The 23363-nt window shown below is 40.6% G+C and overlaps 1 protein-coding gene across 3 annotated transcripts in view; it reads right to left on the minus strand.

Moving 5' to 3' along the window:
- Nucleotides 1-17151, minus strand: part of ppp4r4 (protein phosphatase 4, regulatory subunit 4) — a 152532-nt gene extending 135381 nt beyond the window's left edge. Inside the window, exons 1-3 of one of the 3 annotated variants that reach the window (XM_014145076.3) lie at nucleotides 16908-17151; nucleotides 15783-15958; nucleotides 13756-13829 (exon numbers count right to left, since the gene is read on the minus strand). In XM_014145076.3, coding sequence (XP_014000551.3) covers nucleotides 13756-13829; nucleotides 15783-15872 — 164 coding nt within the window. In that variant the 5' untranslated portion in view covers nucleotides 15873-15958; nucleotides 16908-17151. Of the gene's footprint in view, nucleotides 1-13755; nucleotides 13830-15782 lie in introns of all 3 variants that reach the window. The other 2 variants (XM_014145077.3, XM_014145078.3) reach the window with 2 other exon arrangements.
- Between the last annotated feature and the right edge of the window lie 6212 nt (nucleotides 17152-23363).

Below are 23363 nucleotides of genomic sequence, written 5' to 3' on the forward strand. Positions count from 1 at the left end.
TAGCTGTGGTTTGGGTTTATGTGACATTATATGCTAGCTTGAAAAATGGGTGTCTGATTATTTCTGGCTGGGTACTCTGCTGACATAATCTAATGTTTTGCTTTCGTTGTAAAGCCTTTTTAAAATCGGACAGTGTGGTTAGATTAACGAGAGTCTTGTCTTTAAAACGGTGTAAAATAGTCATATGTTTGAAAAATTGAAGTTTTTGCATTTGAGGTTTTTGAATATCGCGCCACGGGATTACACTGGCTGTTGAGTAAGCGTCCCACCTAGCCCATAGAGGTTAAATGTAAAAAATGTAAATCTCAGTGCTTGAGGCATCACTACAGACCCTGGTTCGATTCCAGGCTGTATCACAACCGGCTGTGATTGGGAGTCCAATAGGGTGGCACACAATTGGCCAAGCATCGTCCGGGTTAGGGTTTGGCCAGGGTAGGCCTTCATTGTAAATAAGAATTTGTTCTTAACTGACTTGCCTAGTTAAATAAAGATTAAATAAAAATGTAAATAAATAATAATTCATACAAATTAAGTTAAGACGTTGTCAGCTATGATATGGTCATTATTTGAACTGGCTAGCCAGATAACTTAACATTAGCTAGCTAACTAACAAGCTAGAAACGAACCAAAACATTGTTTAGAAAGTTGCTTTTAGTTGTCTGGTTTGCTAGATTGACATATACTAAATTCATGTTTAAACGGATGGGTTTATTGGTGTTAAAATACACCAGTTATGCTATTTTGGACCACCAGGCTGCTTTTTTGTGTTTATACTTTTTCATAATGACACGTTTGATGTCAGATGACAATAGAATGTTCATGATGTCACTGCGACAACCCTCTACAGACATGTCGATAGACGTAGGATAAACCAGCCTTTAGGCTTGAAATCTTTGGTTGTGTAGTACACTACCATACTCACTCTGTTTAGCACATGGCCTCTCATGTGAATCCTTAAAGAGATGGGTGAGGCTAATGTTTAAGAGGGTGTGACCAATACTGAATGAGTGTAGACAAAGAAGAGCTTTCCAGTAGGTGTACCAAAACATTCAATGGCCATTTTCTCAAAAGTGGGGTTACAAGTTCATCAACTTTTAAAGCAGAATGAATTTCCCATTGTTCCTCAACTGTAGTGTATGATATACCATTTTCTAGCTCTGAGCTCCACTTTTATCCAATGTAAAAAAACACAATTATACATTTTGCTACATAAGACTGAATCGAGCCGGTCGGTCAAATATAATTAAATTATCAGAGACATTTTTATGTATTCTGGAAAACAACTTGGTTTAACCTGCATTCAATACTAATTTCAGTTCAATAAAGGTTTTCTGTAAAGCATGAAGGGAGACTGCAGTTCAGAAAGAGCCTGATCAACCGTGGGGGCAATAGCATACACGACAGTATCGTCGGCAAACAAGCACAGGTAACATTTTTTTTATTTTTTACAGACAAACCAAAATTGTTAATGCAATTAGTGAATAGTACTGGATCAAGAATCGACCCCTATGGGACACCTTTTTGTTATGTCAAGAACCTGATTTAACATCTTCAGTAATACACCGAGTTCTATTTGTTACACACAGCCAAGTTACATGCAGCCTGGTCTAGGTCAATTGACGAAAGCCTCTGAATCAGCAGAAAGTGATCAACAGTATCGATGGCCTTCGACAGGTCAAAGAAGAAGGCAGCACAATGTTGCCTTTTATCCATATAATTAACCACATCATTTATGACCAGGGATGCAGCAGAGACTGTGCTATGACCTGGTCTCAGCTCTGACTGATGTACATTTATAATACATTTCAGATAATAAAGATCTTAGCTGAGATTGAATCAAGTAATATTTCAGCTTGGCAATAATGTTTTTAAATAGGGTGATAGTTATTAAGGTCACAAGGGTCACCACCTTTATACAGTATGAGCCGCCTTCCAGGCCCTGGGGATAGCACCAGATATAATCGTCAGATAAAAAAAAAAATGTGTCATTGATTCTGCAATCGGGGGCCCAAAAGCTGCAGCAAAAAAGGATTAAGAATATCAGCCTCAGTGGAATTTTTTAACGTCAATAAAGCCTTCGGGTAATTCCAGCGTTATGGATGTGACATTTGAACACAAAATGAGAAACAAAATGTCTCACAGAATTGACTTAACAAGCATAAATTAAAATGTTAATGTGTATTTTTGTAGAACCTTATAGGGAAAAATTACAATGTTCTAAGCAATACCAATTTGAAGTAAAGGAACAACAAAACTTGCGTTATGGATGTGACGGAAATGGACAGGCATTTTTTGGAGAACAGGCACATCGGCAAAAGTCTGTGAATCTCAAAGTCTTAGGGTAAAATATTAACAGACACTTTGAACGGAAGGCTTGGCTACACACAAAAACAACAATGATGAAAATATAAAAAATGTCATATACACTTTAGAGAGAAATTGACCGTTATGGATGTGACATTCTCAGTTATGGATGTGACCATTATATTAAAAAGTTAATGCACTCATGGGTCCCGTGTTAACCAACCAAAAATGCACAAATGTGACCGACCGGCTCAATTCGGTCATATGCAGCAAAATCTGAAATTGTGTTTTTTACATTGGATTAAAGTAAAGAGCTAGAAATGTGTATATCATACACTACAGTTGAGGAACAATGGAAAGTAAATCTGTTTTGAAAGTTGATCAATTTTAACTGCACTTTTGAGAAAATGGCCCTTGAATGTTTTGGAACACTTCTTTGTCTACACCCAATCAGCATTGTTCACACCCTCTTAAACCTTAGCCCCACCCATCTCTTTAAGAAGTCACATGAGAGGCCATGTACTAAACAACCAAAGATTTCAAGACTAAAGGCTGGTTTATACTACGGGTGTGTTCGGAAATTCAATCTGCTAGCTAGCTAACAGTATGCTTTAACTTGAAATGAAAATGACTTTCTGACAAAATTTGAAAACTGAAAATTTAGACATTTACAGCTGCCTAGAAGGCCAGCATCCTGGAGTCGCCTCTTCACTGTTGATGTTGAGACTGGTGTTTTGCGGGTATTATTTAATGAAGCTGCCAGATGAGGACTTGTGAGGAGTCTGTTTCTCAAACTAGACACTAATGTACTTGTCCTCTTGCTCAGTTGTGCACCGGGGCCTCCCACTCCTCTTTCTGTTCTGGTTAGAGCCAGTTTGCACTGTTCTGTGAAGGGAGTAGTACACAGCGTTGTACGAGATCTTCAGTTTCTTGGCAATTTCTCGCATGGAATAGCCTTCAGTTCTCAGAACAAGAATAGACTGACTAGTTTCCGAAGAAAGGTCTTTGTTTCTGGCCATTTTGAGCCTGTAAACTACCCCACAAATGCTGATGCTCCAGATACTCAACTAGTCTAAAGGCCAGTTTTATTGCTTCTTTAATCAGAACAAATGTTTTCAGCTGTGCTAACATAATTGCAAAAGGGTTTCGTAATGATCAATTAGCCTTTTAAATGCTAAACTTGGATTAGCTAACAACGTGCCATTGGAACACAGGAGTGATGGTTGCTGATAATGGGCCTCTGTACGCCTATGTAGATATTCCATAAAAATTCAGCCGTTTCCAGCTAGAATAGTCATTTACGACATTAACAATGTCTACACTGTATTTCTGATCAATTTGATGTTATTTTAATGGATAAAATATGGACAAAAATGGACAAAAAACAAGGACATTTCTAAGTGACCCCAAACTTTTGAATGGTGTGTACGTGGTTGCAAAGGGCATCAGTGTCTTAACAGCACGATTTGCCAAGGCAAGAAACTCTGAGAGCAGCCCTATCCAGAAATCTGATTAAATTCAATTTTCACAGAACCGCTTGTTGCAATTTCGATGAGGCTCTCTTGTTCAGATATCGGTAAGTGGACTGGAGGCAGGGCATGAAAGGGATCACGAATCCAGTTGTTTGTGTCGTCCGTTTCAGGAAAGCACCTGCGTAATTGCGCACCCAGCTCACTCAGGTGCTTCGCTATATCACATTTGACATTGTCCGTAAGCTTGAGTTCATTTGCATACAAAAAAACTCATATAATGATGGAAAGACCCGTGTCTTGTCCTTGCTAATGCAGACAGAAAATAGCTCCAACTTCTTAATTATAGGCTCAATTTTTTCCCGCACATTGAATATAGTTGCAGAGTCCCTGTAATCCTAGATTCAGATCATTCAGGCGAGAAAAAACATCACCCAGATAGGCCAGTCGTGTGAGAAACTCGTCATCATGCAAGCGGTCAGACAAGTGAAAATGATGGTCAGTAAAGAAAACTTTAAGCTTGTCTCTCAATTAAAAAAATACTCAATTCAATACTTTGTCCCTTGATAACCAGCACACTTCTGTATGTTGTAAAAGCGTTACATGGTCGCTGCCCATATCATTAGATAATGCACAAAATACACAAAATACACAAGAGTTCATGGGCCTTGCTTTAACAAAGTTAACCATTTTTACTGTTGTGTCCAAAACATATTTCAAGCTGTCAGGCATTCCCTTGGCAGCAAGAGCCTCTCGGTGGATGCTGCAATGTACCCAAGTGCCATCGGGAGCAACTGCTTGCACGCGCGTTACCATTCCACTATGTCTCCCTGTCATGGCTTTGCGCCATCAGTACAGATACCAACACATCTTGACCACCAAAGTCCATTCCATACTTTGAATCAGGTAGCATTTGTGTTAAAAAAAGGTGACCCATTTTTCCCGTGTCCAAGGGCATTGAAATATTTGATATTGATTTATACACTTTGTTCTGTTGGAATTTAGAATTCCCAAATCAAAGCTTTTGTTTAAATAGAAATGTCAAACACACAAACTGAGTGTGGGGATGGTGGAAGAACATCACAGTATTTTAAAATATTATCTCATGTTGTCCTGGTTTCCAGTGTTTTGCAGAAGAGGATGTCTTCCTTAATTGGCCCCCCATAAACATAACGGATATATACCAGGAGCTGTGCCAGGCCCGACACGTCTGTTGACTCATCCAGCTGTAACGCATATGATTCCCTGGCTTGTATGAGAAGCATTAATTGCTTCAAAACATCTCCTGCCATGTCACTGATGAGTTGTGAAACAGTGTTGTTTGATGAAGTCATTGTCTGTATAGTTTTTTTTTTGCCTTTTACCCCAGCATTGTCCCTGCCATATCCACGGCAGCAGGAAGAATTAAGTCCTCTACAATGGTATGGGGCTTTCCTGTCCTCGCCACTCGGTAGCTCACCATATAAGACGCTTCTAGCCCCTTCTTATTAATGGTATCTGTTGCTTTTATACATGTCTTACTACTCGAAAGTCGTCTTTATTCTCACTCAAAAACTCCAGTGGCTTATTTTTCTAAATTGTCATGTTTCGTTTTTTAAATGTCTGCGAAAGAGTGAAGTTGTGAGATAGTACTTTTGCACATATAACACACTGTGGCTGAGGAAAGTCACTACTCCAAATATAAGTGAACCCCAAATCAATGTAGTTCTCATCATATTTGCGCCTCTTCAATGGTCCAACGTCCCTGTCTGTTGTTCGGTGCTTTCCCGGGTAAGGGGGCAGTAGCTCTTCGGCTGCATCAGATTCACAACTGTCAGTGTCCATGTAGGCTAGGCTAACAACAAATGTAGAATTACTGACGCTAGCAGTGGATGTGCTCGTGGAAGCAGAACAACCTGTGTCATCGACAGGTGCAGGTATAGTACTGCTGGTAGTAGCAGTACTACCAGTAGAGCTGTTACGTGGGCCTTACTTTTAACCATTTATCCATTTTCGAGCAGATGTAATGAGCAGCAGCTACGTTTGGGAACCGTTAGTGGAATGTTCCAGAAGGCATTTCTGCCAAAAAACATGCGACATACACCTAGTTTCCTGAAACGAGTCACAAATATATACAAGCATGTGCCTTTCCAAATCATGTCCAATCAATTGAATTTACCACTGGTGGACTCCAATCAACATATCAAGGATGATCAATGGAAACAGGATGCACCTGAGCTTAATATCGAGTCTCATAACAAAAGGTTTTGAATACTTATGTAAATAAGGCATCTGTTTAAAAAAAAAATCATACATTTGCAAACATTTCTAAAAACCTGTTTTTGCTTTGTCATTATGGAGTATTGTGTGTAGATTGATGAGGATGTATTCTTGTTTTAATCTATTTTAGAATAAGGTTGTAACGTAACAAAATGTGGAAAAGGGGAAGAGGTCTGAATACTTTCCGAAAACACTGTACAGTATATACTCCACAGGAGCGGAATAAGTGGAACGGTATTAAATACATCAAACACATGTTTCTGTGATATACTCCTAACCCTAGACTCCGCGATTGATACTTTCATTTCCATGTTTATTTGAGCTAGCTGCACATATTCCTCATTCATCTCTACTATATCTTGACATATTTCATTATGTTGATGTCTTTCCTATGAAGGGTTAAACTATTTTTCATTGTCATTATGTGAAAGGGTAAAAAAAAAGGTTTTATAACCTACCAATGGCACAGGGTTCGCACTTTCGTCAATTTCTTGTCAGATCGTAAATCACCTCAGGCTTGACAGCTGCAGTTCTCAAGTGCCACACAGACACTGAACAATATTGTCACTGGGGCATACCCGTGCTTACTCAGGAAGTAAACAAACTCAGCATAACAGGTGAAAGTTTAAGACCTTAATTATGTTTATGAATTTAAGACCTTTATTATGCCATGTGATGATATCAGAACGCATCATTGCAGTTCATAAGAGAACGTGCGTACATCCGTAATGGATCACTCACAGATAGCCAGCTAGCTTACTAACATAAACACACTTCGGAAGCAGTAGGGAGTGCATGAACATTTTATCATGATCGCGTTATGCAGTGATGCTGACTAGTGAGTCCATAATCATTTTATGAAGCGTATGTAACAGTCACATCCGTTACGCTTAGAACCGTGTACTGACAAAGATAGAAAGGCAACCAATTACACATCCCCTAAGCCCTTGATGAAAGTTAGCTTTGCATAGAAAATTTGAATACATTCTCACTCGAAATGCGTCGACAATAACTTTTTTTTTTAAATGTTAGGGATGTGACACAGCCTGTCCAAATCAGTGTTATATCTTTACTAGATTGTAAAATTCTATACTAGCACTCAATGGACTAAAATGTGTTTGATATTGTTTCATGAACCTTCTGACTTCGTCAGAAACACAGGAGGACAGATGTGAGTACCAAAACAAGTTCTGTGTGCCATTGCTAAAAGCTATGAAATCTGGTTGACTGAAAAGCCTTATTTTGAGAGTTTGTATCCAACCTTGTATTAACAATAACACAACATTTGGAAAACATAAAGGCCAACTATAGTCTGTACATCAAAACACACACATTCAATTAAATATGAAAGTAGTTTAATTAGGAAATTAGCTATTTCGTTCTTTCATGCTCAGATTGACCTTACCATTGAATTTCCCCTTACGGAAGAACAATAATAATAACCAATGGCAACAAATACAATAGGATTTCTTGCAGCTTTGCTGCTTGATCCCCTATCAATCCAATATCTTACTCAGAACTCCAAATAAATCAAGGTCACTGGAATGGGACACATGCAGGCCTAGCAGACAGCTAAGTTAGCATCGCACAGTGATCTCCACACATTCCCTGGGAACTCAAGAAGTGACAAGCTAGCTTCTTGCTCCAGAAGTTTCCACGGTTGACTCAAGTGTGTTGTTAGGAGAATGCAGATTCAAATGTTGGGTCTGCAGTGGCAGAGATGGACCCTCTACACACAATCAATATGTAATAACAGTCAATGTTCAATGGTTTGTAAATTCCCACATTTTCGAAACACAGCAAGACTTCTCCATGTGACTAATTTGGCGACTAAGTTATAGCCAAGATGTCCAGTCAGGCATTTTCATTTGGCAACTTGAAGCCTTGATGTCCAGACAGGGATTTTCCGATGTTCATTAGCTACAGCAGCGTTTTCCAAATTACAGTTGAAGTTGGACGTTTACATACACTTAGGTTGGAGCCATTAAAACTTGTTTTTTAACCACTCCAAAAATGTGTTGTTAACAAACAATAGTTTTGGCAAGTTGGTTAGGACATCTACTTCGTGCATGACACAAGTCATTTTCCCAACAATTGTTTACAGACAGATTATTTCACTTATAATTCACTGTGTCACAATTCTAGTGGGTCAGATGATTACATATACTAAGTTGACTGTGCCTTTAACAGCTTGGAAAATTCCAGAAAATAATGTAATGGCTTTAGAAGCTTCTGATAGGCTAATTGACATAATTTGAGTCAATTGGAGGTGTACCTATGGATGTATTTCAAGGCCAACCTTCAAACTCATTGCCTCTTTGCTTGACATCATGGGGAAATCAACCTCAGAAAAAGAATTGGAGACCTCCACAAGTCTGGTTCATCTTTGAGAGCAATTTCCAAACGTCTGAAGGTATCACGTTCATCTGTACAAACAATAGTATGCAAGTATAAACACCATGGGACCACACAGCCGTCATACCGCTCAGGAAGTAGACGTGTTCTGTCTCCTAGAGATGAACGTACTTTGGTGCGAAAAGTGCAAATCAATCCCAGAACAACAGCAAAGGACCTTGTGAAGATGCTGGAGGAAACAGGTACAAAAGTATCTATATCCACAGTAAAGCGAGTCCTATATCAACATAACCTGAAAGGCCGCTCATCAAGGAAAAAGCCACTGCTCCAAAACCGCCATAAAAAAGCCAGACTACGGTTTGCATCTGCACATGGGGACAAAGATCCACCTTTTTGGAGAAATGTCCTCTGGTCTGATGAAACAAAAATAGAACTGTTTGGCCATATGTTTGGAGGAAAAAGGGGAGGCTTGCAAGCCGAAGAACACCATCCCAACCGTGAAGCACGGGGGAGGCAACATCATGTTGTGGGGGTGCTTTGCTGCAAGAGGGACTGGTGCACTTCACAAAATAGATGGCATCATGAGGGAGGAAAATTATGTCGATATATTGAAGCAACATCTCAAGACATCAATCAGGAAGTTAAAGCTTGGTCGCAAATGGGTCTTCCAAATGGACAATGACCTCAACCATACTTCCAAAGTTGCTGCAAAATGGCTTAAGGACAACAAAGTCAAGGTATTGGAATGGCCATCACAAAGCCCTGACCTCAATCCCATAGAAAATTTGTGGGCAGAACTGAAAAAGCATGTGCGAGCATGGAGGCCTACAAACCTGACTCAGTTACACCAGCTCTGTCAGGAGGAATGGGCCAAGATTCACCCAAGTTATTGTGGGAAGCTTGAGGAAGGCTACCCAAAACATTTGACCCAAGTTAAACAATTTAAAGGCAATGCTACCAAATACTAATTGAGTGTATGTAAACTTCTGACCCACTGGGAATGTGATGAAAGAAATAAAAGCTGAAATAAATCATTCTCTCTACAATTATTCTGACGTTTCACGTTCTTAAAATAAAGTGGTGATCCTAACTGACCTAAGTCAGGGAATTTTTACTAGGATTAAAATGTCAGGAATTGTGAAAAACTGAGTTTAAATGTATTTGGCTAAGGTGTACGTAAACTTCTGACTTCAACTGTAGGTGTTGAGACCTGATTAGAAAATGGGGTCGCGGGAGGAACTCTGAAAAAGTATATAAAAATGGGGTCATGGTAGGGATGTTAACGGTTAACCATTAACTGGTTACAGTGAGGGAAAAAAGTATTTGATCCCCTGCTGATTTTGTACATTTGCCCACTGACAAAGAAATTATCAGTCTATAATTTTAAATGGTAGGTTTATTTGAACAGCGAGAGACAGAATAACAACAAAATAAACCAGAAAAATGCACGTCAAAAATGTTATAAAATGATTTGCATTTTAATGAGGGAAATAAGTATTTGACCCCTCTTCAAAACATGACTTAGTACTTGGTGGCAAAACCCTTGTTGGCAATCACAGAGGTCAGACGTTTCTTGTAGTTGGCCACCAGATTTGCACACATCTCAGGAGGGATTTTGTCCCACTCCTCTTTGCAGATCTTCTCCAAGTCATTAAGGTTTCGAGGCTGACGTTTGGCAACTCGAACCTTCAGCTCCCTCCACAGATTTTCTATGGGATTAAGCTCTGGAAACTGGCTAGGCCACTCCAGGACCTTAATGTGCTTCTTCTTGAGCCACTCCTTTGCTGCCTTGGCCGTGTGTTTTGGGTCATTGTCATGCTGGAATACCCATCCACGACCTATTTTCAATGCCCTGGCTGAGGGAAGGAGGTTCTCACCCGTCCATCGTCCCTTTGATGCGGTGAAGTTGTCCTGTCCCCTTAGCAGAAAAAAACCCCCAAAGCATAATGTTTCCACCTCCATGTTTGACGGTGGGGATGATGTTCTTGGGGTTATAGGCAGCATTCCTCCTCCTCCAAACACGGCGAGTTCAGTTGATGCCAAAGAGCTCCATTTTGGTCTCATCTGACCACAACACTTTCACCCAGTTGTCCTCTGAATCATTCAGATGTTCATTAGCAAACTTCAGACGGGCATGTATATGTGCTTTCTTGAGCAGGGGGACCTTGCGGGCGCTGCAGGATTTCAGTCCTTCTCGGCGTAGTGTGTTACCAATTGTTTTCTTGGTGACTATGGTCCCAGCTGCCTTGAGATCATTGACAAGATCCTCCCGTGTAGTTCTGGGCTGATTCCTCACCGTTCTCATGATCATTGCAACTCCACGAGGTGAGATCTTGCATGGAGACCCAGGCCGAGGGAGATTGACAGTTATTTTGTGTTTCTTCCATTTGCGAATAATCGCACCAACTGTTGTCACCTTCTCACCAAGCTGCTTGGCGATGGTCTTGTAGCCCATATCCAGCCTTGTGTAGGTCTACAATCTTGTCCCTGACATCCTTGGAGAGCTCTTTGGTCTTGGCCATGGTGGAGAGTTTGGAATCTGATTGATTGATTGCTTCTGTGGACAGGTGTCTTTTATACAGGTAACAAACTGAGATTAGGAGCACTCCCTTTAAGAGTGTGCTCCTAATCTCAGCTTGTTACCTGTATAAAAGACACCTGGGAGCCAGAAATCTTTCTGATTGAGAGGGGGTCAAATACTTATTTCCCTCATTAAAATACAAATCAATTTATAACATTTTTGACATGCGTTTCTGAATTTTTTTGTTGTTATTCTGTCTCTCACTGTTCAAATACACCTACCATTAAAAGTATAGACTGATCATTTCTTTGTCAGTGGGCAAACGTACTGGGGATCAAATCAGCAGGGGATCAAATACTTTTTTCCCCTCACTGTAGTTGCCAAAAATACATTTGACCTGTCCTGCTATTGATCTGTAGAATAATTTGCATAATTTAGAGGAAGTAAGTTGGCATGTGTGTATTTTTGTTAGTCGTCATGTATCTTATCACATATGCACAGCATACAGAGCCTAGTTTGAGGAGTGGAATGGCCGATCACTTGTCAGACAGCGTGAGAGCAGCTCCTCAAAAAGCTGGTACTAGAGTGAAACATGCTTTTATATGCCCAGTCATTGAGCAAAACATAACAATTACAAATGCAATGGCGTGTTAAAAACTGTTTTGATGGCCACGATTAAAAAGAGCTAGTATTTGTATTTCTCAATCTCAACTCGTAATTAAAGTGCTACTCCCATTCGCCATTTGAGCGCATAGGCTATATAGTCAACGGTAGGCATGCTATCAGCGAGTCACCCACCACTTTGCAATGTGAGCTTGAGGCAGTATAATTGTTTGAAACCTGCACGTTTTACTTTACTTCACATAATGATGAATGTCTAACCTTGCTTCAAAGTAGCCTAGCCAAAATCCAACCATAGAAACGTGGAGGCAATTCTTTTATAGAGACATCCTCTTGCCATTAACCAGCATTTCTCTCCTGTTCTATTGGTTTTCATATTAACTTTCTTTCATTGTCCAGAAGCCAAAGGCACAATCCTAGTCATATTAGCAACCCATCATAGTTGTTGCTTTTAGAATCCGCCTCTTTCTAAGAGTCTAACAGAGATTTTCATCTCATTCACTTAAGGAAATGCATGCTTAAGGTGTGCTGTTTAGTAGGCTTGGGCGGTGTACCCTATATACCATATACTGTGGTATTTGGAAATAGCCACAGGATCGTATTTCAATACCATTGAAACTATTTATTTGAATTTCTTCAATAAATTTTCCTATTTGTGGCTACTTTTACAGTACATACCTGCAGTCGACTTGTGCGATATGTTGGGAGATAAAGCTGAGCGTGTTCTTCATTTCACCTGTCACATTATTTTACATTATGAAGCTAACCATAGTTCCCCAGAACAGTTAAGCCAGTCAAGTGTTTGTTTGTAAATAGCACAACGGGAGAGAGGGAGAAGGTGAGTCCAGCTGTGTATTGACAGGGGTCACATTTTATATTGAAAGTGAACAGTGTTTTTTTGCTTCAATAGAGTGACCAGGGACATGCAACTATACATTAGTGCAACACATTTGGCAAAAAATAGTTTAATTTTCATCAGATAACAACAGAAGTGCAACGCTATTTGGCTGGCAGCCACACAAGTAAATTATCTTACAAAGAAAAAGAAAGGTATTTTTCGCAAAAACGATGCATGGCTATCATATTTCTAATGTTTATCATAGAAAGAATGTAGCCAGCTACATTTCCTAATGTTTCGATTAAAGTTAATTTTGCATCTTACCGGAGAAAAGTAGACTGGCTACACCGAGAAAAGTACAGGAGAAAAGTCAGAGTGGTGTTGATAGAATGCCCATTCGTAAATTCTCATCTGAGTGGAGAAGTGCAACTGAAGCACAAAATAAGTCTGATGCCGAGCAGAAATTACAATAAGAAGCATTTTAGATCTGTGTTAACAAAAAGCAGCAAGATATTTCTTAGGCATTTTATATTTTTCCCTGCGTCAAAAACAAAGAATTCTGCGTTAACTAGCAAGTTTAACTTAGGGGTCGTGTTATCTAAGTAAGTGGCTGAATTAATACTAGTGAAGGGGCATCCTAATGTGTTAGCTTTCTGCCGCGTTTGAAAAGTCAAAGCACTTTGGATGAGTTATCTGTACAGCTGCCACAGCTATCTTTTGATTTCCTTACATTTTTTTTTATCCTCTGTTCTTGCCTTGTCCATGGAAATTCACTATTACTTGTGCTAATTTTGTTAGCATTCTGGTAATAGAAGTCCAATGGGCTCCCCCTTGTGTACCAAGCCAGTAATACTGTAAATCCTGGGATGAGACAAGGACGGTATGACGATATGAAAATCTGGATACCCACCAACCATACTGTTTAGAACTGTGTTTTCACGCAAATTGCATTTTGGCAAATGTTTGAAAATTACTTTTTATTAGCTGCTTCATTACAGCAGTTGCATGTTCAATTATAGGCTATAGCCTTTTGACTAAGGCAATAGGCTTGCTATAGACGCTTGTTTTGATGAATCTCTTAATGAAAAATGTCCGTTCTTTGTACACCTACAGAGTATTTTCTGTTGGTATTGTCATTTTACTGCTTGGAAAACATTTAACCATTTGTTGACCGGTTAATGAGGGTCAGTTAGTCGGAAGCTAAATTGAACGAAACCCTGAGATAATGTTTATTGGAGACATCAGATAATAGCTCCACCTTGCCCTCTGACCGCATTACTTAGGCTACACCTATTGAATCATTTCAAGACGTTTTCATATGGGTCTAGAGATTGTTTGTGATTAAAAATGACTGTGGTGTCTTACAATAGCCCTCCATTCCCCTTTACCTCAGGAGGTAGACCGCCCGCTCAATGTCATTCAAATCCTCGTCCACGGTCAGCTTCTCTATCTCTTCAGCAGTCTGAAAGTAGAACAGTAGACAGAAGATAATGAGAGATTAATCAGTTCAAGCCAAATAAAAACAGACATTGGACAACTTTATCATGGACACATCGCCATCTACAAATCCACTGTGCTGCGGATCAAATCGATAACTAAGTAACTTATGAGGATGCTCACCCATTAGTCACGAACGTCAATTCAACCTTTATTCCACATTGGTTCAATGTAATTTCATTGAAATGACGTGGAAACAATGTTGATTCAACCATTGTGTGCAGTGGGACTCCATTATGTGAATGTGTGTGTGTGTGTGTGTGTGTGTGGGGAGGGAAGGTTAACTCCATTCTGGCCCCGTCTGTCGCTTCACTGGCTCTACCACTGTGACTGGGCATCCTATTGCACTAGTAATGACCTGTTTACCCAGACTTGAGTGGGGGTGGAGGGGGAGGAGGAGGGCAAATTCTGGGTTGATGTGGTGAGGGCTGGACAGGATTCTGATCACGTTCTAAATTGACTCAGCGAGTCATAAGTAAGGGGGTTGCAGTGAGGCACGACAGACTGACTGCAGTTATTTCTCTCCGTCCCTGTTTGCTTGCGTGGGGAGTGTGCGTGGGGGACCAGGGGGAGTGTGGGTGTGTGTGTGCGTAGTCTCTTACGTTGAAGCTTCTCTCATTATCTGAGCCGCCTCACTCTGGATCCTCCTCGACACAGAAAAAAAGAAAGCGGAGCACAGAAAATACACGCCCACCTCGGAAGCAGCAGCCATGCATACAGAATAAGATAGTTAAAGTAGCCTAACCCTTTCCTCACTACCCCACTGTCAGCCTAACAAGTATTTAAAGAGAGGAAGAGGAGAAAGATGGGACTCTAACCCTTTATGTATTCCCTAAGGTTGTCCATGGTTTAATATCACATTTGCACCAAGAGGATCCACAAACTACAGCAGGGAGAATTAAAAAAATGCTTGTGGGCTGCCTCTTGCCAACCCCTGAACTACAGCATAGAGGAGGGTGACTATTTTTGATGGAGAGGAAATCCTCGACTGTTCTGCAGATACTGTCCGCAGTGGAGGAGCGGGCAAGTGAGGGGGAGAAAGTGAGCCAGTGATGCAAACAGCTGACAGAAGCTGCGTCACAGGAGAAAGCGTGTGGGCAACCCCATTACATAGTCAGTTCTTGTTGTGATTTCTGCTGCATTCAAAGCAACTGGGAATTCGGAAAGCACCATTCAAGACAACTGGGACCTTGTGAAAAAACTAGGTCAAATCATAAAGTCAGTGATCTTCAGGTCGGAAAGTCGGACCTCTAGAAAGAGGCCAGAGTTCCTGACTTGAAATTCCAAGTCGGATGACCGTTCAAAACGATTTTCCCAGTCGGAGCTTCCCCCCCCCCAACAGTTCCCAATTGTCTTGAACGCATTGACGTCGGAAGTCGGCGATTTCCGAGTTCCCAGTTGTTTTGAACGCGGCTTTGGTTCGTGCAAGTAGCGATTTAACAGGGGTAGCCTACACTGATGCTGAAATGATAACTGTCGCTGCCGTGTCGCCAGGCTACAGTGCGATAGCATGTTCCACTGACTATTTGTGCGAGGAACTAAAAGTTTTGATATAGGCTAAGTCATGACAATGGCTAAGTGTAGGCAGGTGCCTATGTTTTGCTGTAATAAAGCAGAACCATAACTAAAAAGAAAAGGAAAATAAAAATGACAGATGAAGGTGACATAGCTACATATACATTTTCATATACATATAGGCTATTCGTAACATTAACAAACCTAGGCTTTGATATCAGAATATCTAATCATAGCCTATAATCCTGTTTTTAGTGATGTATGAAATCATTTCAAATGCATTTCTACAAAGACAATTTTCTGAGAAAAAGGCATACAAAACATCACGCGGAATATAGTGAACAAATAGTAGAAGAGCAATATTTCAAACATAATGTTAGTTATGCACTTTCTTGTCAAATACCTTTAGACTCCTGCGTATAGGTCTTTCGATGAATGTTAAGTCTTGCAGATCGTCTACCTGACCAAACAGGCTGGACTGGTTCAAAGTCATTTTGCTGACGAAGATCTGTGTTTTTAGTCTCCTTTTTGGAACAGCTGTCGCAAGTGTTAAAGCCTTGTCATGGTCATGGCTCCAAACTGTGAATGTGTAAGATGAATTCTTTGATTTGGGGAAAGCTGATCCACCCACGAGAAAGCTTATTTGATGTTAGCTAACGTTACTGCCTTGGAACTTGATGGGTAGCAGTGGTGATAGATGATGATGCTGAGTAACGTTAGTTCCAAGCACATCCGAAAAGCATGATCATCTCCCTCTGATTTGACAGCTTTCTATCTATGTTTAAATAATGAAAAAAATACTGTAGCTATGCTTAAATCTCACAAGGTGAGATGTCACCTAATATCCCACCCATCTTGTCACCTGCTATCGCAAACAGTGATGCACTCAATTCCCACGAAAAGCTCTCATCGTCAACTGGTTTGGTTTGGCTACCTAGCTAGCTTTTTAGAATAACACGACCTACGTGCTTGCTAACGTTCCCTGGTGCACTTAGATACGTCGTTTATTATCTTGAAATAACTAGCTAGCTACAGTACTTCATAGTAGAAGTAAATGTTCCCAAGTTCACTTCCTATATTAGAGTAGTTTCGACCTGTTCCAAGTGACAGAATGATGAAGTCCTTTTCGATGGATGAAAGTGATTCATTGCTGCTGACTAATAAACAGATGAGACAGACTTAGCCAAAGCAAAATTCTACATGTAAACCGAAAAATAGTTTGCCAAAATAGCTAACGTTAGCTAGCAATCTTACAACAACATAACTACCAAAGCAAAGCTTTGAAATCCATCTACCCACAGTTGCTACCTATCAAGATTCAAGTTAGCCTACAAATGTAACGTTAGCTAGCTAAAACGTTAATACTGTAGCTAGCTAGCCAGGTTGGAGTTTAACTGAAGTGAAGTGAGTAGCAGATTATGCCCTTTTTGCTGTGCTAAAAACATTACTATCAACAACAGAAAAATATATCTCTACTCCAAGCTAACAAAAAACAATGTTATAGTTTACGTGTTCATTTGCCAGACACCTTGAAAATATCTCTCTCGGCCCTGTAATTTTCAACATAATCCACGCACACGCACATACTGTTTACACCACGGAAACGCACTGCAGCGACTAAAGAGGTTTCCATGGCGACGACATGCTACAGTGCCAGGCTGAAAGAATGTAATGCACCTCGCATCAAATTCTAGTCCAGTACTAGCTAGATAAGATTGAAAATAGTTCGATTTGGTATAGAAGGGTGAAAATGGCCACACTTGTATACTTTTTCGCGCTGAAAAACCCCAGATATAATGCAATTTCAGCAAATCCTCTGGTCGGCCTTTAGCGTCATCTATACGTCAATGTGAAAATGCAGTTACCTGCTTTTACGTTTTGGGTCTAGATCAGCCTTTCTTAAAGTAATGGGTCGCGGACCTGTCAATGGTGGGTCGCAACGTGTCAGAGTACATGTATAATTATTTTATTGATTACTGGAATTGATTTGGCCAAGTGCAACTGCACTCACTCACTGTTCAGTGCGTTCTATGTTTAGCAGCGGTCTCTGCTAAGTTTGGCAGCTACGTAAGTGGGAGATGCCCGTGTGCCTCGCGTTATACCAGATCTTTTTTTTTTTTTGCCGTTTTCTTGAAGATCCCTCCGCGACCCACACGCTGCAGCGCTGTCGTTCAGCAGCAGATAATGCGCTGTCAGCCACTGATTTATCATTCCCACTCGCCATCACTCACCACTGTCATCAAATGGACTCAAGATAGCCACAAGTTCTGACTGAGCTCAATCGTCATGAAACGCAAATACAGCGATGAATTTCTCTCACATTTGTTTAAGCAAGTCAGCCATATCAGCTATGTTTTTTTAAAAGACACTAAACAAGGCTGAATTAATTGTTTCCCTGACAGACAAGGCTCCACTGATAGCCAGGCGTAGCAGTGGTAAGGATTCACTCCATTGTGCCGGAAAGCTCTGCTGTTGGTACAACTTTATGTAGGCCCTAACAGTTTGTGGGCACCGCTTTTCGCCGTTATAGTGCAATTAATGTATTGTTTAATGTTGTGTTGTGTAGTGTCTGCTGGCATGGATCAATTTTTTGGGGGTTTGTTTGCCCCATCAAGATTTACATGCTAAAATCGCCACTGGTAATGAGTCTCTCAAAACAAACAAACAAATAAAACGACACGTCCTGTCCAAACATCCACAGCATGACGGTAAACCCAGGGAGTTATTTCAGAACAGGGCCGAATGCTTCAGGAAACAGTGCTTCGACAGTGGAAAAGAAAGTCAGTTAGCAAGGTATTGTTGTCATTTTATAACAGGTGACAATAACCAGAAATAAGGGAGTACTGTCTTTCATACTAGTAGATGTGAGTTTCTCTTTCAACAATCCCCTGGCCTTTTACACAGCTAATAGCTAACGTTAGCCTAAACAAGCTAGGAAGCTACTGTAACCGTAAGTAACAGTAAATACAGATGAAGATGAAAAATGATCAGGCCTACTGTACATCTTACTGTGGACATTATTGTTGGAAACAAATCTAGATTGGAACTGTTGCTGTTAAAATACAAGTAATCGTTTTTATTATGAACTGGAATAAAACTGATTGAAGCAAGATGCTTTTTGAGGCAAACACACTCACACAGTTCTGTGTTGCTTATCTACAGCAGGAAGTGGTCTCCTGCCTGACTGCAAAAGCAGTAGATGTTCTGATCCAGTTTGGCACCTCATACCTATGCGAGCCAGGGTTCTCAACTCTGGCATACTTAAAAAACAAGTACAGAAACAGACTCAGTGCTGAGCATGACCTCCAACACTGTCAAAACCCAGAATAGACATGCTTGTTGAAAACTTCAACCTGTGTGATTTGATCAATCAGTTTATTCCAGTTCAGAATAAACAAATAGTTATGATATTTTAACAGCACCAGTTCCAACCTAGACTTTTTTTTCAACAATACTTTCTACAGTAAGATGTACAGTAGGCCTGATAATTTTTCATCTGTACTGTTAAAACTGAGCCTGTGTGTGTGTGTGTGTGTGTGTTATACTGTGTGTGTGTTCTGTTATACAGTACATCTGTGTGATGTAATCAATCAGTTTATTCCAGTTCAGAATTACATTTTTTTATTGTATTTTAACAGCAGTTCCAGTCTAGACAGATATGTAAGGGTGTTTTTAATGGGGAAAAATAAACATGAATAGCTATTTATATGAGTATTTCATTTCATTGTTATTTGTTTTTGTCTATGTTGCATTTGTTTAAGGCATAAGGGTAATGAAATGTACCAATATTTACGCATAGTTGCATATTTTCATAAGCGGGTCCCAGGAAAACACAATTTCTAATTTGTGTCCCAGGCTGAAAAAGTTTAAGAACCCCTGGTCTAGATGGCCCCAAAATAGTTTAAAATGTTTGTATAGGACTTTGTTCCTACCATGATGAATGCAACAATGATGAAAAACCATCCGAAATTGCAGTACAATTGTGATATTCACACTTTCAAAGTGGTGTATTAAATACAAAGTTACCATATCCTCCCTGAAGTCAACTGGTTACAATGACACATACTATGATATTATATACTGTGTCACTTTTAGGAAATGTGACAGGAAACACATCCTGTACACGTCACTCTAGGCAAAATCATAGGAATGCATTATGTCCAGCAGGAAGGTTAGTAACCTATTTGAACAAAATGCTTTTATGATGAAACAACAACACTTTTACAGAAAGCCAGGATGTGTCTAACTAAAGATGTTTACTTATAGTGTCATTGCACATTTAACCTATTACACTGTAAGGCAGCTTTTTCCAATATGGCCGCCAACCAGCTCCATGGGGCCAAATAGGACAGGTTTCACAAAGCTGTATTTACATAAATAACGCCCAATGATGGCCTAAAATGTTGAGATGTGGAGAACACAATGAAATGGCTTAAATATGCCATATATACATACAGTGCATTCAGAAAGTATTCATACCCCTTGACTTATTCCACATTTTTTATGTTACAGCTTGACTTCAAAATAGATTAAATATATTTTTTTCTCACCCATCTACACACAATACCCCATAATTTCAATGTTTTTAGAAATGCTAGAAAATGTATTGAAAATGAAATACAAAAATACATAATTTACATAAGTATTCACACCCATTTGCTATGACACTCCAAATTGAGCTCAGGTGCATCCAATTTCCTTTGATCATCCTTGAGATGTCAGTACAACTTGATTGGAGTCCACCTGTAGCCATTTCAATTGTTTGGACATAATTTAGAAAGAAACACACTTCTCTATATAAGGTCCCACTGTTGACAGTGCATGTCAGGGCGAGGCGGGAAGATGGCGGACAAGGGAAAAAAAGGATGAAAGTGGAACATATTATGAGTAAATATGGAGTATGGGTTTGCACAAGCCTGATAAAGGAGAAGATGGCAGACAAGAAAAAAAGTGGAATATGTTTTGAGTGAATAAGGAATGGAGGATCGCACAACATTTTCAGAAGAGCTAGAGAAGGAAATTTAATGTGATGAGAGTGAGGATTAATTAAATGCGGTGTAGGTTCAGTGATGACCGCTTAGAAGGCGATGAGTGTAGAGGGAAGTGGTGTGGTGAGGAATGTTGGCATCAAGTGCAAAAGAGGGAGACGTGCTCCAGTAGTTCAGAGATGGAACATGACGAGAGAGGATGAGATACCTAGTGAGGACCGCCGAGTTCGAGCCTCATCCTGATGATGACAAGGATGATTCTGGCCCAGTGGGATTGAGATTTGTGGAAAGAATGGATCCTTGTATTCTGACATCTATATGTGGTGTCAGGTTGGGTGGAGAAAAGGTTGGGGACTTTTGAGTCGGTGTAAGTAACACGAAGTGTATGGTTTATTGTGTTTCTTCTGTCTTGAGGGAGCGGGCGCCCCGGACCACCTGACTAGTGACAAGAACTGTGACTTGCTTTGCTCTCTGGAGCATTGAAAGGCATGATAACGGGAGTGAAATTAAGTGTTGAGGAGGATCAGCTGAAATGGAAGATTCCCGGTGTCTGTGACGCCCGACATTTGGTGCGACACAGACCCGGTGGAAAGAGTGGTGAAACGAAGAAGACATTGTCTGTCCTACTGAGTTTTGATGCAGAGTCTTTGCCCGACAAGGTCAAGTTAGGATGTATCAGTTATCCCGTGAGAGCTTTTGTTCCGAAAATACTATGTTTTTTTTAAGTGCCAAGCTTATGGTCATGTTGCAGCAGTGTGTAAGAGGGAGATTCCTAGGTGCGAAAAGTGTGCAGGAGGGCATGAGACGAAGGAATGTGTAGTATCGGTGGAGAAAGTTGCGTGTTAGCTGTGGGGGTCCCATTGGGCTGGAAATCGGAGATGTCCGGTGAGAGAAAGGCAGGTTGAGGTTGCCAGGGTCAGAGTAGTACAGAAAGTGTTGTATGCTGAAGCAGTTTAGAGAGTGGTAGAGTATAATGGGTACAGGGTGAGGGATCCTGAGAGGAGTAGGCAGAGACCAATAGAGACAGATGGGCATAATATGTGCTTCAGTAAGGTGGGTTTCTTAGCATTCATAGCCAAATGGAAAGTAAGTCACAGAAAATAGAGGTTGTGGTGGCAGCTGCAGAGAGGTACTTGGGATTGCAAAGTTTACTGCAGTTTACTGCAGACCGTTGGCCTGGAGTAGGATTTGATAGGGTTGAAGGGTGGAATGGGAAGGTGTATTTTTTTAGTGAGGACTAATAGTTGGCAGGGTGATTTTCCTTTTCCCCAATATTGATTTACCGGAATGTAATGTATTTAGGCCTCACACTCCAGTACAGTAGGTAGCAGTGTATGCACCTAAAAGTTGGATGAGATCTGCCAACCCGATTCTAAAGAAGAAGAAGTGCATGTTAGAGCAGAAACTATACCATGAAGTCCAAGTAACTGTCAGTAGATCGCAGAGATAGAATTGTGAGGAGGCATATCTGGGGAAGGGTATAAAACTATTTCTAGAGTGTTGAAGGTTTCCAAGAGCACAGTAGTCTCCATCATTGGGAAATTGAAAAAATATGGAACAACCCAGACTCTGCCTAGAGCTGGCCATCTGACCAAACTGAGCAACCAGGCAAGAAGGACCTTGGTCAGGGATGTGACCAAGAACGCAATGACCACTCTGACAGAACTACAGAGTTCCTTGGCTGAGATGGGAGAACCTGCCAGAGGGATAACAGTCTCTACAGCACTTCACCAACCTGAGCTTTATGGGAGAGTGGCCAAAGGGAAGCCACTCCTGAGAAAAAAAGCACATGACAGCACACATGGAGTTTGCAAAAAGGCACATGAAAAACTCTGAGAGAATAAGGCAAAAGATTATGTGGTCTGATGAGACAAAAATCTAACTATTTGGCCTGAATGCAAAGTGCTATGTCTGGAGAGAAAAAAAGCATGGTGGTGGCAGCATCTGCTATGGGGTTACTTTTCAGCGGCATGGACTGAGAGACTGGTAAGGATAGAGGGAACAATGAATGGAGCCAAGTACAGGCAAATCCTCGATGAGAACCTGCTTCAGAGTGCAAACAAGCTTAGACTGGGTCGAAGATTTAAGTTCTAACAGGACAATGACCACAAACATACAGCCAAAGCGATGCTTGAGTGGCCCAGCCAAAGCCCAGACTTGAATACCATTGAAAATCTGTGGAAAGACTTGAAGATTGCTGTTCACCTCCGCTACGCATCTAACTTAACAGCTTGAGAAAATCTGCAAGGAAGAATGGGAGAAAATCCCCAAATACAGATGTGCAAAGCTGATACAGACATACCCAAGACTCAAAGCTGTAATCGCCACCAAAGGTGCTTCTACAAAGTATTGACCCAGGGTTGTGAATACTTAGGCAAATTATTCCATTTGCACTGTTCCAGACATTATTATGAGCCGTCCTCCCCTCAGCAGCAGATTTTTTTTATTTTGACCCCTCACATTTCAGCCCCCTCTAAAGCCTTGTTCACACTGCAGGCCTTAACGCTCAAATCAGTTATGTGACTACTGACTGTCCAAACAGAAGGTTACAAGTGACCAAATCGGATGTGTGCGTGTTCAGACAGCAGTAATTTGCTGACAAGGCTAAGCTAGTTGTCATAGTAACGACAGGCATGTGTGCAGTGGTGTGGGCTGATTGGTGGTGGTGCTGGTTTTTCCTATCACTCAGAAGTTATGCCGCCAGCTAATGTGACAACAATGCCTGCCATAGACATTTCCCAGTTGCATTGAATGTTCAAAATCATAGGGTAAGAACACTTATAAAGCCTCAAAGGATAAGATGATCCAACTTTCAAAACAAATTGTTTTTGGCTAGCCACAGTAGTCAGCTAACTAGCTACAGTAGTTAGGTAGCTGTTTGGTTTTCCAGCGCATTCACTAGTTTGTTTGTAAACAATTAACAAGCTAGTTATCTACCACATGTTCTTGTCAAACTGTCAACAGAGCAGCTAGCAAGTGACAAGATATGCCGAATA

This window comes from Salmo salar, chromosome 15 (genome assembly GCF_965601325.2).
Source record: "Salmo salar chromosome 15, fSalSal1, whole genome shotgun sequence".
Taxonomy (NCBI): Eukaryota; Metazoa; Chordata; class Actinopteri; order Salmoniformes; family Salmonidae; genus Salmo; species Salmo salar.